General features: G+C 44.3%; 1 protein-coding gene across 1 annotated transcript in view; it reads right to left on the reverse strand.

Moving 5' to 3' along the window:
* LOC123747838 (uncharacterized) overlaps nt 1-18,538 on the reverse strand; it is a 98,015-nt gene that overhangs the window by 55,977 nt on the left and 23,500 nt on the right. The window contains exons 3-4 of the mRNA XM_069302360.1: nt 10,778-10,948; nt 7,456-7,520 (exon numbers count right to left, since the gene is read on the reverse strand). Of these exons, the coding sequence (XP_069158461.1) occupies nt 7,456-7,520; nt 10,778-10,948 (236 nt within the window). The remainder of the gene's footprint in view (nt 1-7,455; nt 7,521-10,777; nt 10,949-18,538) is intronic.

Consider the following 18,538-nt stretch of genomic DNA (forward strand, 5'->3'; position numbering starts at 1 on the left):
TTTTTATCTTTTATTTCCTGCGTTGGCGGGGAAGAGGAGTGATGGAGAGAACGTAGAGGAGCTGGATGATGAAGAGTGAGGGAGAGGGCGTAGTGTAGAGGAGCTGGATGGTGAAGAGTGAGGGAGAGAGCGTACTGTAGAGGAGCTAGATGGTGAAGAGTGAGGGAGAGAGCGTACTGTAGAGGAGCTGGATGGTGAAGAGGGAGGGTGAGAGCGTACTGTAGAGGAGCTGGATGGTGACGAGTGAGGGAGAGAGCGTACTGTAGAGGAGCTGGATGATGACGAGTGAGGGAGAGGGCGTACTGTAGAGGAGCTGGATGATGACGAGTGAGGGAGAGAGCGTACTGTAGAGGAGCTGGATGATGACGAGTGAGGGAGAGGGCGTACTGTAGAGGAGCTGGATGATGACGAGGGAGGGAGAGAGCGTACTATAGAGGAGCTGGATGGTGACGATTGAGGGAGAGGGCGTACTGTAGAGGAGCTAGATGGTGAAGAGTGACGTAAAGAACGTAGAGGAGATGAGAGAAATTAGACGGTGAACATCAAAGGAGCAGACGTACTGTAGAGGAGCTGGAAAGGAAGAGTGAGGAGGAGGAGGAGGAGGAGGAGGAGGAGGAGGAGGAGGAGGAGGAGGAGGAGGAGGAGGAGGAGGGGGAGAGTGCAGTGTTGCATGCAAGCCTTTTGTCCAAGCATGATATTCATGACTTATACAGCCATCTCAGCTAACGACCGTTTCAGGGCTCCGGGCAGGATTGCTAGGCCCAGATTCACGAAGCAGTTACGCAAGCACTTACGAACGTGTACATCTTTCCTCAATCTTTGACGGCTTTGTTTACATTTATTAAACAGTTTACAAGCTTGAAAACTTGCCAATCAACTGTTGTTATTGTTATAAACAGCCTCCAGGTGCTTCGGAGCTCATTAACTGTTTAATAATTGTAAACAAAGCCGCCAAAGATTGAGAAATAATGTACAGGTTCGTAAGTACTTGCGTAACTGCTTCGTGAATCTGGCCCCTGGTTATCTGCTGCCGTTGTTTAATATAAGTGTTAAGTTCATCCTGACAGCTGGGTGGACAGCGCTTCGGTTTCGTTGTCCTGAGGTTCCGGGTTGGATCCCCGGTGGAGGCAGAGACAAATGGGCAAAATGTTCCTTTCAGCCCTGATGTCCCTGTTAGCTAGCAGTAAATAGGTACCTGGGAGTTAGACAGCTGCTACGGGCTGCTTCGTGGGGGTGGAGGCCTGGTCAAGGACCGGGCCGCGGGGACACTAAGCCCCGAAATAATCTCAATATAACCATCTAAGAAAAGACGTTCGCAAACTCGAGCAAATTATTTTGTTTCGATTAATATCTGTAAAATGGAATCCCACTTCTTGAATTCAGAGTCTCACTTAACTCAGGCTGTTGTTGTTGTTGTTGTAGATTCAGCTACTCGGAGCAAGTTCCAAGTAGCACGGGCTATGGAGAGTCCGTAACTTACCTGGCACAGGAGCGGGGCAAGTAGCACTGGCTATGGTGAGCCCGTAGTGGACATAACCTGGCACAGGAGCTGTGCTGTCTGGAGCTGTGTAACTCAGACTTAAAGATGCGGTTATATAGAGTCTTCACGCACCTGATACAAGTAGTTAGATCCTCAATTGATTTCACGTCACGTTTATAGTTTCGTCTCTCGCGGGAACTTAATTTACTCTCAAGCTTCTGATTCGCCAATTTTCTGTTTGTTGTTTTTCGTCATATACGAAGAAAGCAAATGGAAGTCTTAAGACAGGAGGTTGAACTACCTCCTTGCCCCATTACCGGGTCTCAATCCATTCTCCTGCAATGAGAGTACTTACAGTAACTGGTTGGTGGAAAGTACCAATATGTAGTGATGATTCATCAGAAAGTTGAATGTTGTATTATTCATTTTGGACAAACTAAATTGGAAACTTTTTTTTTTTTTTAACTGCGACCTAAATATAAGACATAACCTAAACTCTCCTAGAAATCCTAGGCCTAATACACGCTATCCTAATTACCCTAGGTCTAATATAGTATATGTTTGACCTATGCTAGGTCAAACAAATGTCTCTCCTTAAAAGTATTTAAGTTGGTTTTAAGTTTTTTTTTTAATAAAATGAATAGTACTAAAACGTGGTTAACTGGCGAACCATCACTACACATTGGTATTTTCCACCAAATAGCTACTTTAAGTAGAATTATATCCGGAAGCTAAGTTGTGTTTTACTGTAGTCATCTCGTCAGCAACCATTTAACAGGGGGAAGGTGGGGAAAGTAAAAAATTTTTACTTTTTATTCAGTATTTTTTGTCTAGGTGAAAGTTTTTATGGGGAAATATGAGTTTCAATTCGCACAACTGTTTGGTTAAGGTAAATATATAATAATGTAATAAGGAAAAAATAAATAATATAATTTTAAAATAAATATTGGTTTCAATTAAAAAAAAATATTTGGAGTTGATGCAATTGGGTTTCAGGATGCCCATATTTGACCCCCCATTTCGTCCGTTTCAGAATGAGAAATAGGGCAAAACCAGCCTAAATTTAAAGAGATGAGGGACTTAAGCTGACCCACAAAAACTCATGGACATGTTAGCAAGCTGCCTATTGAAAAATATCGAAAAATTATCAAACCTTTCGGAAGATAATGCAAGCTCCCCCCTCAGTCTAATCTCTTTAAAGTCTGAAAATGCTTTCATTTGGAATAACAAGAAGGAAATTTCAGAGGGCAATGGATTTATTGGACATTAAATAGACTGGAGATAATTTAATACCAGTCGGGTCTGGTGTGGCCGCCGCGGTATTTGGTCTTGTTTCCGTAAAATATGACAACGTGCTAATTAGTCCTTCAAAATAAATTGACTCGAGGAAATTTCACAGCCAAATTAACTTGTTAATTTGTGTCGTGGAGACTTCCAGACTCGGTGCCTGGGTTCAGGGGTGTACTGATGCTCAGGTCTGTTTATGGTCTTTAGTGTCTCTCACTATGCTTATAAATTATCAATATGCAATGTATATATATAGAGGTATATATGTACATGTAAATTTATATTGACATTAATGAGTATTTATCTGATTTAGTTTTTCTTCAAAATCTTAAGAATTGCAATATCATGCAACAGTATCTCCGTCTATCTTTCTAAAACACTCGCCCATCTGTACGTCAATTTTGATCAACCTGCCATCTATATATTTCTGCTCTTTCTATTTATCCACTCATCCAATGTACTACCAAATAAAAAAAAAAGCAAGAGCGCGATCAACTCGCTAATATTCACAGAAATCCATGATGCATTCACCATGTATTCACCTAGTTGCGTTTGCGGGGGTTGAGCTTTGCTCTTTCGGCCCGCCTCTCAACTGTCAATCAACGGTTACTAACTACTTTTTTTTCCTACCACACACACACACACACACCCAGGAAGCAGCCAGTGACAGCTGACTAACTCCCAGGTACCTATTTACTGCTAGGTAACAGGTCATTCAGGGTGAAAGAAACTTTGCCCATTTGTTTCTGCCGGGTGCGGGAATCGAACCCGCGCCACAGAATTAAGAGTCCTGCGCGCTATCCACCAGGATACTAGGCACCCCTCCCATATGTGTACTCACCTAATTGTGCTTGCGGGGGTTGAGCTTTGGCTCTTTGGTCCCGCCTCTCAACTGTCAATCAACTGGTGTACAGATTCCTGAGCCTAATGGGCTCTATCATATCTACATTTGAAAGTGTGTATGGAGTCAGCCTCCGCCACATCACTTCCTAGTGCATTCCATTTATTAACTACTCTGACACTGAAAAAATTCTTTCTAACGTCTCTGTGGCTCATCTGGGTACTAAGTTTCCACCTGTGTCCGTTCCACCGTTCGTGTCCCACCCGTGCTGAAGAGTTTGTCTTTGTCCACCCTGTCAAATCCCCTGAGAACTTTGTGGTTATCATTTCTCCCCTTACTCTGTGTGTACTTACTTACCTAGTTGTACTTACCTAGTTGTGCTTGCGGGGGTTGAGCTCTGGCTCTTTGGTCCCGCCTATCAACGGTCAATCAACTAATGTACAGGTTCCTGAGTGTGTGTGTACTCACCTAGTTGTACTCACCTAGTTGTGTTTGCGGGGGTTGAGCTCTGGCTCTTTGGTCCCGCCTCTCAACCGTCAATCAACAGGTGTACAGATTCCTGAGCCTATCGGGCTCAATCATATCTACACTTGAAACTGTGTATGGAGTCACCTTCCACCACATCACTTCCTAATGCATTCCATTTGTCAACCACTCTGATACTAAAAAAGTTCTTTCTAATATCTTTGTGGCTCATTTGGGCACTCAGTTTCTACCTGTGTCCCCTTGTGCGTGTTCCCCTTGTGTTAAATAGCCTGTCTTTATCTACCCTATCAATTCCCTTCAGAATCTTGAATGTGGTGATCATGTCCCCCCTAACTCTTCTGTTTTCCAGCGAAGTGAGGTTTAAATCCCGTAGTCTCTCCTCGTAGCTCATACCTCTCACCTCGGGTACTAGTCTGGTGGCAAACCTTTGAACATTTTCCAGTTTAGTCTTATCCTTGACTAGATATGGACTCCATGATGGGGCTGCATACTCCAGGATTGGCCTGACATATGTGGTATACAAAGTTCTGAATGATTCTTTACACAAGTTTCTGAATGCCGTTCGTATGTTGGCCAGCCTGGCATATGCCGCTGATGTTATCCGCTTGATATGTGCTGCAGGAGACAGGTCTGGCGTGATATCAACCCCCAAGTCTTTTTCCTTCTCTGATTCCTGAAGAATTTCCTCTCCCAGATGATACCTTATATCTGGCGTCCTGCTCCCTACACCTATCTTTAATACATTACATTTGGTTTTGTTAAACTCTAACAACCATTTGTTCGACCATTCCTTCAGCTTGTCCAGGTCTTCTAGAAGCCTCAAACAGTCCTCTTCTGTTTTAATCCTTCTCATAATTTTAGCATCGTCCGCAAACATTGAGAGAAATGAATCGATACCCTCCGGGAGATCATTTACATATATCAGAAACAAGATAGGACCGAGTACAGAGCCCTGTGGGACTCCACTGGTGACTTCACGCCAATAGGAGGTCTCACCCCTCACCGTAACTCTCTGCTTCCTATTGCTTAGGTACTCCCTTATCCACTGGAGCACCTTACCAGCTACACCTGCCTGTCTCTCCAGTTACAGTACAGTTAGGTACTGTACTGTACACAGGCAGGTACTACATCTGCCTGTGTGTGTGTGTGTGTGTAATCACCTTATTGTGCTTGCTGGTTCAAACATCTGCTCTTAAGCCTCGCCTTTCGCTTATCATTAATTCAGTGGAATGACACATTTTACCCGTTTTTCTTATGGTTAAATTTCGACAATTTCCTCATCCAATCCGTTCCACTTATTTACGATTCATAGCTTGAAAAAAGTTCTTCCTGTGACTCACGTGTGTTTCCAGTTTCCAGTTATATCTTACCGTTTTACTGTTCCTTAATTTGAACATTACTTCTATATAAGCTTTGCCAATCCCGCTTGTTCGTCGTAATTATGTCTACCCATTTTCTTATTTCTTCCAATTGCGTGAGATCTAGTCCTTATGTCTTTCTTAGAAGCTCAATTTCGTTTAATTCACGAGCGAGCTTTGTTGCATATTTTTGGACCTTTTCTAGTTATCTTTTGTGCTTTTTTAGGTAGGGGCTCCGTGCTGGTGCAGCATACTCAATACTAGGTCTCACACAGGATGTATACAGCGCTAGGAAGGGAAATGTGCCCAAGGGAGCCGGTCGGCCGAGCGGACAGCACGCTGGACTTGTGATCCTGTGGTCCTGGGTTCGATCCCAGGCGCCGGCGAGAAACATTGGGCAGAGTTTCTTTCACCCTATGCCCCTGTTACCTTGCAGTAAAATAGGTACCTGGGTGTTAGTCAGCTGTCACGGGCTGCTTCCTGGGGGTGGAGGCCTGGTCGAGGACCGGGCCGCGGGGACACTAAAGCCCCGAAATCATCTCAAGATAACCTCAAGATAAGATGCTGAAGGATAACCGGAGGGGTCGCCAGTATGGTCATATGCTGCCCTCGTTATCCTGCTGATGTGAGTGCCTCTGGTGTTAGGTCTCCAGTTATATCCACTCCAAAGTGTTTCTCCTTGTCAGACGTTGGAAGTTGCTTTCCCTTCATCCTGTACTGTAACTGGGGTCATCTGCTTGCTCCAACTCCCATTCTCACAACCTGCCATTTGTCAGAGTTAAAGTCTAGTAGCCATTTCTCAGACCATCTCTGGAGATTGTCTGGGACGCCTGACAGCTGAGTGGACAGTGCTTCGGATTCGTAGTCCTGAGGTTCCGGGTTCGATCCCCGGTGGAGGCGGAGACAAATGGGCAAAATGTTTCTTTCATCCTGTTACCTAGCAGTAAATAGGTACCTGGGAGTTTGACAGCTGCTACGGGCTGCTTCCTGGGGGATGTGTAACAAAAGGAGGCCTGGTCGAAGACCGGGCCGCGGGGACGCTAAGCCCCGAAATCATCTCATGATAACCTCAAGATAGGACTTCCTGTAATGTTTGGCAGTTCTTCTTAGTTCCGGTTCGACTCATTAGCTGACCATTAGCTGACCATTAGCTGACCATTAGCTGACAATTAGCTGACCAGTAAACATGGATGAGACTGAGCTGACTTCCATTGTTAGATCGTTTACATATATTAGGAATACGAGGGTCCTAGTAACGACCCTTGAGGCACTCCACTCGTTACCTCTCTCCATTCTGACTGCTCTCATTTTACTATGGCTCTTTGGCCATCTTATTGGGTTAGAAGACAAAGAGTTATAATAACGTCCAAGTGTTTGGGCACCATTCCTTTCCCCCCGTCACATTCCAAATCCTTATCCTGACCCCTTCCAAGAGTTATATAGTCATAATGGCTAGATGCTTTTCCCCCTGATAGTTTCCTTCTCTGAACATCTTTCTCTTCCTTCTCCCCAACGCCCTCCACTTCCCTTTTCATCCTTCTCTTTTCCACTCCCATTCGCCCCGCCTCTCAAAGCCTCTCTACACACTATATCAATCTCCACCTCCCCCTCCATATCTCCCCTACTCTCACCCACTCTTCCCCTTTTCCGCCTTTTCCCCCCTTCTCATCCCCTCTCCTCTCCCTCCCTCACTCCTCCTCCATCTCAGAAAATTGATTTTTGTGAAAGACTGAATCTGCTAAACCCTCTCCGCTTCTCTTCCCCTCTCCTCTCCTCTCCCTCACTCCTCCTCCATCTCAGAAAATTGATTTTTGTGAAAGACTGAATCTGCTAAATAAGTCTACAGGAAACACAAGTTCAGTTTCAGACTTCAGGAAATCGGTGGGTGTGGCTGGGGAGAATTGTTGTGTAGCCGTCTTGTTGTTGGGGCTGTAGATATCCATACTTTCTTAGTGTTTCACTAGGGGCCAATCCCGACTGTCCTATTACACTCCCATACCCACCTGAGTCATCTTGAAAATTTGGGTGAGGCTAGCCCCAAGCTTCTGGTCTCCAGCCTCGGACAGACCTACACAGACAGGCACATACATTATGTTTTAAATATATAGATAATTGGGTCATGCTTTACATCACACATAAGAAAAACTTAATATAAAACCCTTTAGCCCTCTTTAATTCCTCTTAGTTGTTCCTCTTTCTAGACGTTCATCCCTTCCCTTAGCCGCTCCTCCTCCTCCTCCCACACCCACCAGCCGTTCCTCACCCCCCCTAACCCTTTTCTTTCTCACAATATTCGTTCCTCTCTCCAGGAGATTCCGGAGCCTTAGCACGAACATACAGCTTCACGTATATAAGGCTCTAGTTCGCCCGCACCTAGAATATCCTCCAGTATTATTTATTAACAACTTTATTGACAAAATTTAATTGCAATTTTGCCTAATCTGAGGATTTCAATCCTCCCGTGCCAGTACGTACCTTAAAGAAAACTCACATGCAAAAACTACAAGCAGTGCAAAATAAGGCGCTAAGGAGAGCAGCAAAACACCGTCCACCATATGATCAGACAATCCAGCAGCTCCATGAACTCCTGAACACACAGCCACTAAACATCAGACTACAGCAATAAGCCATCAGGGTGAGGAACACCATCGAAATGTTAGAAGACCCGATGTTAGAAAGATTGCTCCAGGACGAGACCAGCTCCCACAGCTGGTGGCCCAAGATGAGACGCCCCGCTCCCACAGCTGGTAGCCCAAGAAAAGACTCCCCACTCCCACAGCTGGTGGCCCAAGATGAGACGCCCCACTCCCACAGCAGGGGGCCCAAGATGAGACGCCCCACTCCCACAGCAGGGGGCCCAAGATGAGACGCCCCACTCCCACAGCAGGGGGCCCAAGATGAGACGCCCCACTCCCACAGCTGGTGGCCCAAGATGAGACGCCCCACTCCCATAGCTGGTGGCCCAAGATGAGACGCCCCACTCCCACAGCAGGGGGTCCAAGATGAGACGCCCCACTCCCACAGCAGGGGGTCCAAGATGAGACGCCCCACTCCCACAGCTGGTGGCCCAAGATGAGACGCCCCACTCCCACAGCTGGTGGCCCAAGATGAAACGCCCTATTCATGTACTCAATGAAAACACAGCTCTACAATAGACAAGTCCTACATGAATACAAAAAATTAATATATGTATATATATATATATATATATGGGTATATATGTGTGTGTGTCTATATGTATGTATATGTATGAGAAAGCTGAATGAACGCGAAAGTCATAGATCACTATGAACTCTATTTGACCCGGCCAGGATTCGAACCCATGCCGTTCAGAATCACCCTAAACATACACAGTACCTTGACCACCACACCAATGATCTTCTCATTGGTATGTATATGTATGTATGTATAGATGCACAATAAATAAATTAACAAACAATAAAGAGCCTTAAACAGAACATCAAAACGTGTGTGAAAGCATCGGAATGTGTATATATGACTGTTACTCAGTATTCATCTATAGAATCCATATATGCTGAAGTACATGTGAAGAACCTCACTATCTCGCGCTCGCGCGCGCGCGCGCGCGCACACACACACACACACACACACACACACACACACACACACACACACACACACACACACACACACACACACACACACACACACAGTGTCCTTGACTTGTATACCACAGGGTGATGGAGAAGATCGTGAGAAAAACCTGGTAACACATCTGGAGAGAAGGGACTTCATGACAAATCGCCAACATGGGTTCAGGGAGGGTAAATCTTGCCTTACAGGCTTGATAGAATTCTACGATCAGGTGACAAAGATTAAGCAAGAAAGAGAGGGCTGGGCGGACTGCATTTTCTTGGATTGTCGGAAAGCCTTTGACAGAGTACCGCATAAGAGGCTGGTACATAAGCTGGAGAGACAGGCAGGTGTAGCTGGTAAGGTGCTCCAGTGGATAAGGGAGTATCAAAGCAATAGGAAGCAGAGAGTTACGGTGAGGGGTGAGACCTCCGATTGGCGTGAAGTCACCAGTGGAGTCCCACAGGGCTCTTTACTCGGTCCTATCTTGTTTCTGATATATGTAAATGATCTCCCAGAGGGTATCGATTCATTTCTCTCAATGTTTGCGGACGATGCTAAAATTATGAGAAGGATTAAAACAGAAGAGGACTGTTTGAGGCTTCAAGAAGACCTAGACAAGCTGAAGGAATGGTCGAACAAATGGTTGTTAGAGTTTAACCCAACCAACTGTAATGTAATGAAGATAGGTGTAGGGAGCAGGAGGCCAGATACAAGGTATCATCTGGGAGAGGAAATTCTTCAGGAGTCAGAGAAGGAAAAAGACTTGGGGGTTGATATCACGCCAGACCTGTCTCCTGCAGCACATATCAAGAGGATAACATCAGCGGCATATGCCAGGCTGGCCAACATACGAACGGCATTCAGAAACTTGTGTAAAGAATCATTCAGAACTTTGTATACCACATATGTCAGGCAATCCTGGAGTATGCAGCCCCAGCATGGAGTCCATATCTAGTGAAGGATAAGACTAAACTGGAAAAGGTTCAAAGGTTTGCCACCAGACTAGTACCCGAGCTGAGAGGTATGAGCTACGAGGAGAGACTACGGGAATTAAACCTCACTTCGCTAGAAGACAGGAGAGTTAGGGGGGGGACATGATCACCACATTCAAGATTCTGAAGGGAATTGATAGGGTAGATAAAGACAGTCTATTTAACACAAGGGGAACACGCACAAGGGGACACAGGTGGAAACTGAGTGCCCAAATGAGCCACAGAGATATTAGGAAGAACTTTTTTAGTGTCAGAGTGGTTGACAAATGTAATGCATTAGGAAGTGATGTGGTGGAGGCTGACTCCATACACAGTATCAAGTGTAGATATGATAGAGCCCGATAGGCTCAGGAATCTGTACACCTGTTGATTGACGGTTGAGAGGCGGGACCAAAGAGCCAGAGCTCAACCCCTGCAAACACAACTAGGTGAATATAACTAGGTGAGTACACACACACACACACACAGCTGCCAACACCCACACATCGTGTCAGCAAGGCGGACAGTCCGCCTCCTATCATAACTCACACTATATTTTCCGAACATTTCATTCACCTGTGCCTCTCCATCCCCTTTACTCCAAGTAGGATAGTAGGATATCAAATTTAATATCCAAGTAGGATATCAAACCAAGTAGGATATATTTATGCGGAGCAAGTAATGCAGAATGATTTTCTCTTCCCCAAGTGCCAATTATTTTCCCATAAAACCTTTCATCGCCTTTGACCCGACAAACATTGTTTATCAAGGGTTGAGTTGTTAATACTGCCTCCACCTCCTCTTCCCTCCTTCTCCTCTTCCTTCTCCTCTTCCTTCTCCTCTTCCTTCTCCTCTTCCTTCTCCTCCTGGTTTGTTATCATCGATAACAAAACAACACTCTTGAAGAGTATCTTTCTTGTACCGTTAGCTGCAAGAAAGAAAATTGCCCAGTGGGCAATTTTGCAGTGCAATGGCTGCGTTGTGAAACTGTGTTAATGAAGAAGTCTTTGAGTGTAGCTGTTTTGTTGTCTTGATGTGTTGCTGGCTTGTTGTGTTGCTGGCTTCTTGTGTTGCTGGCTTCTTGTGTTGCTGGCTTCTTGTGTTGCTGGCTTGTTGTGTTGCTGGCTTGTTGTGTTGCTGGCTTGTTGTGTTGCTGGCTTGTTGTGTTGCTGTCTTGTTGTGTTGCTGGCTTCTTGTGTTGCTGGCTTCTTGTGTTGCTGGCTTCTTGTGTTGCTGTCTTGTTGTGTTGCTGTCTTGTTGTGTTGCTGTCTTGTTGTGTTGCTGTCTTGTTGTGTTGCTGGCTTCTTGTGTTGCTGTCTTCTTGTGTTGCTGTCTTCTTGTGTTGCGGGCTTCTTGTGTTGCTGGCTTCTTGTGTTGCTGTCTTGTTGTGTTGCTGGCTTCTTGTGTTGCTGGCTTCTTGTGTTGCTGGCTTGTTGTGTTGCTGGCTTGTTGTGTTGCTGGCTTGTTGTGTTGCTGGCTTGTTGTGTTGCTGGCTTGTTGTGTTGCTGGCTTGTTGTGTTGCTGGCTTGTTGTGTTGCTGGCTTGTTGTGTTGCTGGCTTGTTGTGTTGCTGGCTTGTTGTGTTGCTGGCTTGTTGTGTTGCTGGCTTGTTGTGTTGCTGGCTTCTTGTGTTGTTGGCTTCTTGTGTTGCTGTCTTCTTGTGTTGCTGGCTTGAGGTGCAGCTGTCTTGAGGTGCAGCTCTCTTTAGGTGCAGCTCTCTTTAGGTGCAGCTCTCTTTAGGTGCAGCTGTCTTGAGGTGCAGCTCTCTTTAGGGGCAGCTGTCTTGAGGTGCAGCTGTCTTGAGGTGCAGCTGTCTTGAGGTGCAGCTGTCTTGAGGTGCAGCTGTCTTGAGGTGCAGCTGTCTTGAGGTGCAGCTCTCTTTAGGTGCAGCTCTCTTTAGGGGCAGCTCTCTTTAGGTGCAGCTCTCTTTAGGGGCAGCTGTCTTGAGGTGCAGCTGTCTTGAGGTGCAGCTGTCTTGAGGTGCAGCTCTCTTTAGGTGCAGCTCTTTTTAGGTGCAGCTCTCTTTAGGGGCAGCTCTCTTTAGGTGCAGCTCTCTTTAGGGGCAGCTGTCTTGAGGTGCAGCTCTCTTTAGGTGCAGCTCTCTTTAGGTGCAGCTCTCTTTAGGTGCAGCTCTCTTTAGGTGCAGCTCTCTTTAGGTGCAGCTGTCTTGAGGTGCAGCTCTCTTTAGGTGCAGCTGTCTTGAGGTGCAGCTCTCTTTAGGTGCAGCTCTCTTTAGGTGCAGCTGTCTTGACGTGCAGCTGTCTTGAGGTGCAGCTGTCTTGAGGTGCAGCTGTCTTGACGTGCAGCTGTCTTGAGGTGCAGCTGTCTTGAGGTGCACCTGTCTTGAGGTGCAGCTGTCATCATGTGTGGTTGTCTGACTGTGTAAATATCTGGCACGGTAATTACTCTACAATATATCTTGCAATATAAGTGCACTGGAACATAAATGTTGCGTAGTGATAACATATTTACAGTGCAACAATCGCAAATATAATCTTGACCGTTGCACATGTACTCATGTTTGCACGGGTTTTATGAGCCTGTGGTTGAACCCCCTGGTAATTTTTTTTTTGTGGCGATTGAAGCCACAAAAGGTAATTGCACGATTGGGATTTTGTTGCGTGCTCGTGTGTGTGTGTGTGTGTGTGTGTGTGTGTGTGTGTGTGTGTGTGTGTGTGTGTGTGTGTGCGCGCGTGCGTGTGTTCTTTTATTCATCTAAATTATTGATGTAGTTATATTGGCATAGCGCTTTGTCCTGATATCTTGCCTACTCTAGTCGATTCAAGTGGTTCATTGCACTAGTTTCTTAGAAAAATTATTCTTGACGTTCCTAATACTGCTCCTTTTCTAGTCAAGATCCTATCCATCCCCTTTTTTGTTCTTGTATATCTCGCTCTGAACATGTTTCTTCGTTGATTTTTCCCTATTCCCTTGACTATTTTGTATGTCGTAATCATGTCTCCTCTACTTCGTCTCTCAAATGTGGTGGCGTCCAGTGAGGGTATTACTCTTAACTATAGTGCGAGCCCCGTTTTATACCTTTGAACTTTTCCCTCGTTCATTTGTTTGCTTCATTATGGGAGGTTTCCATGTCGAGGCTGCATGCAACAAAGATTGGGTCTCACGTACGTGGTAGGACTCCTACCACATATGTCCTATTCTGTAGGACTCCTTTCATAGATTCGGCAAAAAATAACTTGTATATACATTCAGTCCACCGAATTACATAGACGATCTCGACTATAAAGTTAAAATATGGGTGTTTCGGTGAAAATTCAATACTACGCAACACCGACGGTTTGGAATGATTAGGATCGATCTCAATACCTTTGGAAAACGCTTCTTGCCTTGCTTGCTTTTTGAGCTTCTGGGGCCAGATTCACGAAAGCACTTACGCAAGCACTTACGAACCTGTACATCTTTTCTCAATCTTTGGCGGCTTTGTTTCCAATTAAACAGTTAATGAGCTCCGAAGCACCAGGAGGCTGTTTATAACAATAACAACAGTTGAATGCGAAGTTTTCATGCTTGTAAACTGTTTAATAAATGTAAACAAAACCGTCAAAGATTGAGGAAAGATGTACACGTTCGTAAGTGCTTGCGTAAGTGCTTTCGTGAATATGGCCCCTGGATTAGCAAAATTACTTAAACCTTGAACCTTGTTTATCCACCCTATGGTTGGAGGATATATTTTTCTATTCAATTTCTTTCTTTATTATGCACCCCATACCCATCCCGTGGGCGGTGGTGTAAGGGATTACCCTGGAAACACAAACCGTAACTGACCCTATTTTCCGCTTGTTACAACTTGTAATAAAGTTGATACATCTTGGCTTAACGTGTTTTTTGACGTATTAGAACGTTGTTAAAACTTGTTATATTGGTTCTTATAACTGGTTAGGAGGTATTAAATCTTGTTCGAACGTTGTAGCAACGTCGTAGTTTCGGTGTGTGTTTGGTGGGTACAGAGGCACATAATCAGTTCAGATTAGTCGTCTTCCATTTATGTTTCACGGAGTGGTTTATTTTGAATTGATCGAGAGACCTAATTACTCTCTCCTCATTTCGCGTTGTTTTGCATTTGTCTGTGTTGAAGTCTAGAAGCCGTTTCTCATGTTATATCTGATTTATCAAGGGTCTGTATTGCATTGTTTTGCCATCTTCATGCTTTCACATGCAATAGATTGCCTTCTCTCATCTATTGCAACGGCATCTATCGCTGATGTGGGCGTTCAGGCTTCCTCCTCACGTTGGTCATTCTGTTTCGTCGTTCTGATCAAGACATTCTGTTTGTCCAACCACTTGGCCTGGACGGTAGACCAACGGTCCCGCTTCATGCCGGTCGGAGTTCAATCCCCGACCGTCCATGCAAGTTGGTTGGGCACCATTCCTTCCTTCCTCACCCGGTCCATCCCAAAACCTTATCCTGACCCCATCCCAGTGTTATATATTATCCTAACCCCATCCCAGTGTTATATATAGTCGTAATGGCTCGTAATTCTCCTTATAGTTTCTTTTTTGTTCTCTGGTCATTTGTACTCATCATGAAGAGTATATAGGCTCGTCTTCTTAATAAGTACGTCTTAATTTGCACGTTGTGGTATTCAACATACAAATGACCAAATATTACGGCAAGTAGCAACCCGCAAATATATCCGCGTTTTCTATGCATGGGGTAACGTTATGTTTGGGTTTCGGGGTTGGTGCGTTTTTTGGCTAGGTTAGCACGCTGTATTTTGTACGTTTTGGCAGTTCAAGAGACGTCTTTACTTTCAACCCATCCTCCTGTTTAGACAGTATTTTTTGTAACTATGTGTTCCATCGTATATAGACGTTATGGACAATTAGATAGTAGAATTTGGTACTATTCACTTAAAAAAAAAGTCCCCAAAAAAAATAAAGCTAGAAAATCAAACTTAAATATTCCTAGGCCTAGTATAGCACATATGTACTATGTTAGGCCTCCGATAGCGTGTATTAGGCCTAGGAAGGTTAGGTTAGGTTTTCTTTGCAACATCAATACAAAGACTTTTCCGTTATGTCGAAATTCGATAGTACCGTTTTTTACTTTCTAATTGCCATTTACATATATATATATATATATATATATATATATATATATATATATATATATATATATATATATATAATACTATAGGTATTATCTTAGAGTATTATCTTATTGTAACTTATAGTATTTACAAACAGGGAACCATTCTGGGTATGTATAGTTTAGCACCATCCTTGCATTGGGAGTGTTTACAATACCCTGAAGGCTCTCTTACCTGTATTTCTAGACCTTTGCTGATCAGGCTCCTGCAAACTCTTTTGCCGGTTATGGAAATTTGCCTTTACAGATTATTGAAAGTTCCCTTTGTAGGCCATTGAAAGTTCCCTTTGCAGGTTATTGAAAGTTACTTTTGCAGGTTATTGAAGGTTCCCTTTCCAGATTCTCGAAGGATTCTTTTCCATGCTCTTGTCCAGTTTCCCCCTTAACCTCTTTTTTTTATGGTCCCTTAATTCTTAAACTTATCATTCCTCATTTGGTCATCGTGGCTCCCTGAGTCTTTTCTCATGCTTTTCTCATTTCTCAGTTATGCACTTCTTCACCATTTCCCAGTTATTTCTTTATTCCTCCTCCAGCTTCCATTTCTCATTCCTCCTTATTCTTTTTCGTATCTCCATCCCAATCTCCATTTCCTAATTTTTGTATTACTATTTCTCATTCTTGAATCTCCCCTTTCCTCATTCGTCACTCAGTCTTGTTGCTCCCTCACTCCTTTCTCATTTCTATGTCACTCTTCCATTATTCACCGTTCCTGCACTCTTCTTTGCCCTCATTGTCTTCCTCTTCCTCGTTTATCACCCTCTGTCTTGTCCACCACCTTCCCCCATTCTTTTATGTTGTGTTCTTTCACTCTCTCTATTCGTATCTTTTATCTCGAACCCTCCTTTGTTCCGTTATCTTTTTCCCACCTTGGTCCTCTTCCGTTACCCAGTTCCCCTCCTCTTTTCCTTGTCAGTCTCTCTCTCTCTCTCTCTCTCTCTCTCTCTCTCTCTCTCTCTCTGTCCACATCGTTTTATCATACTCTCACTTGGTTGCACATTTGCTAATCTCCTCTGTTATTTTTTGGCATCAATAACAAATAACAATAACATTGTGATGGTTCTTATTGTTACATGCCAATTGGTGTTCCTCTTGGAGTGTCAGTGAGGTGGTTCATGGTGCTGGTCGTATTGCTGATCGGATGGTCGTACGATTAATCAATTGATCTTACGGTCGTCTAGCTGGTCGTGACTTAGTTGATCACTCGTCCTTTCATTTTAAAGCACCTAATTAATTTTTTTTGTACTGTATCGACCAAATCGTCAGAATTCAGTTGTTTTATGAAACAAAAAGCACTGTAATACTTACGCTTTCTCGGACTAATGAGCATCGGGTTTTGATGGGTTGAGTGGATCGTATAGATTCGTACGCTTTTGCTTGGGCAAAACCCCCTCAAATTTTACGCTTTTAAAATCGTGAAAAAAATTTGGTCGAGACATACTTAAAAACGTTCAAGCTGCGACTATCCCCAAGTTTATTTTTTTTAATATAAATTAACGTTTAATAGATTTTAGATATGTGATAAGGCCTAGGGTATGTTGTGTTATTTTTGGTTCTGTTGACAATTTATTTTATTCACGTTTACAGAGGTAAACTGGTCCTCAGGGTTGTCAAGAACTCGTCCAAGCTCCGCCTGATTCCAGAGACACATTCTCTAATTAGTGTATGATATTGATTTCGTGAATAGTTAGATCCTGGTTAGGATAGGTCTAGGTTAGGTTAGATCTAGGTTAGGTTAGATCTAGGTTAGATCTAGGTTAGGTTAGATCTAGGTTAGGTCTAGATTAGGTCTGGGTTAGGTTTAGGTTAGATTAGATCTGGGTTAGGTTAGGACCTGGTTAGGTCTAGGTTAGGTTAGATCTAGGTTAGGTTAGGTCTAGGTTAGGTCTAGGTTAGGTCTGCGTTAAATTAGGTCTGGGTTAGGTTATGTCTAGGTTAGGTTAGGTCTAGGTTAAATTAGGTCTGGGGTAGGTTATGTCTAGGTTAAGTTAGGTCTTGGTTAGGTGTAGGTTAGCTTAAGTTAGGTCTAGGTTAGGTTAGGTGATCCGAATCTATTGGAAATTATTTGAATTTAACAGTACGCAGGTGGAGCATTTAGAAACTAATTGCGACTGGAACACAGGAAGAGAGTATAGGGATCTACAATAGGCAATTTAAGCCAATTTCAGGTCGACCTTGTAATCGATGATGTCTGGCCAAAAACAAACCACCGGATATTTAGGCGGCTTGTGTAAATGAGGTCCAAGGAACGTAAATGAGGTCCAAGGAACGTAAATGAGGTCCAAGGAACGTAAATGAGGTCCAAGGAACGTAAATGAGGTCCAAGGAACGTAAACGAGGTCCAAGGAACGTAAACGAGGTCCAAGGAACGTAAACGAGGTCCAAGGAACGTAAACGAGGTCCAAGGAACGTAAACGAGGTCCAAGGAACGTAAACGAGATCCAAGGAACGTAAACGAGGTCCAAGGAACGTAAACGAGGTCCAAGGAACGTAAACGAGGTCCAAGGAACGTAAACGAGGTCCAAGGAACGTAAACGAGGTCCAAGGAACGTAAACGAGGTCCAAGGAACGTAAACGAGATCCAAGGAACGTAAACGAGGTCCAAGGAACGTAAACGAGATCCAAGGAACGTAAACGAGGTCCAAGGAACGTAAACGAGGTCCAAGGAACGTAAACGAGGTCCAAGGAACGTAAACGAGGTCCAAGGAACGTAAACGAGATCCAAGGAACGTAAACGAGGTCCAAGGAACGTAAACGAGGTCCAAGGAACGTAAACGAGGTCCAAGGAACGTAAACGAGATCCAAGGAACGTAAACGAGGTCCAAGGAACGTAAACGAGGTCCAAGGAACGTAAACGAGGTCCAAGGAACGTAAACGAGATCCAAGGAACGTAAACGAGGTCCAAGGAACGTAAATGAGGTCCAAGGAACGTAAATGAGGTCCAAGGAACGTAAACGAGGTCCAAGGAACGTAAACGACGTCCAAGGAACGTCCGACCCCTATATCAAATATCTCCTATATCTCCACTTTCTCTGACCTTTCTTGTTAGTTCTTTGGTCAAGTGTCTTGCTGTTTCTGTGTTGTTAAGACGTGTTCCAAACACTCAGATCCAACAGGAGAGAAATTACTGACTCCCAACGACCTGAAAGCACCAGTATAAAAAACTATGATTTGTTCAGATCTGAAACCTATGTTTCTGGGCAGCACAAAACGTCCACCAGACTGTGCGACACAGTGATTGCCAGGATCAGGTTGGGTTACCGTTACCTGTGGCAGGTGGCTACAGGTGACGGATCTCCCAATCCTGAGCACTCCAGGTGCAAACTCTGTGAGCAGGAACTACGGCATGATCTCCCACTCTACATTACCGAATGAATGCCCAGTTATTAGACCATTCAGAGCCATTGGCATA

This window comes from Procambarus clarkii, chromosome 47 (genome assembly GCF_040958095.1).
Source record: "Procambarus clarkii isolate CNS0578487 chromosome 47, FALCON_Pclarkii_2.0, whole genome shotgun sequence".
Classification (NCBI taxonomy): domain Eukaryota; kingdom Metazoa; phylum Arthropoda; class Malacostraca; order Decapoda; family Cambaridae; genus Procambarus; species Procambarus clarkii.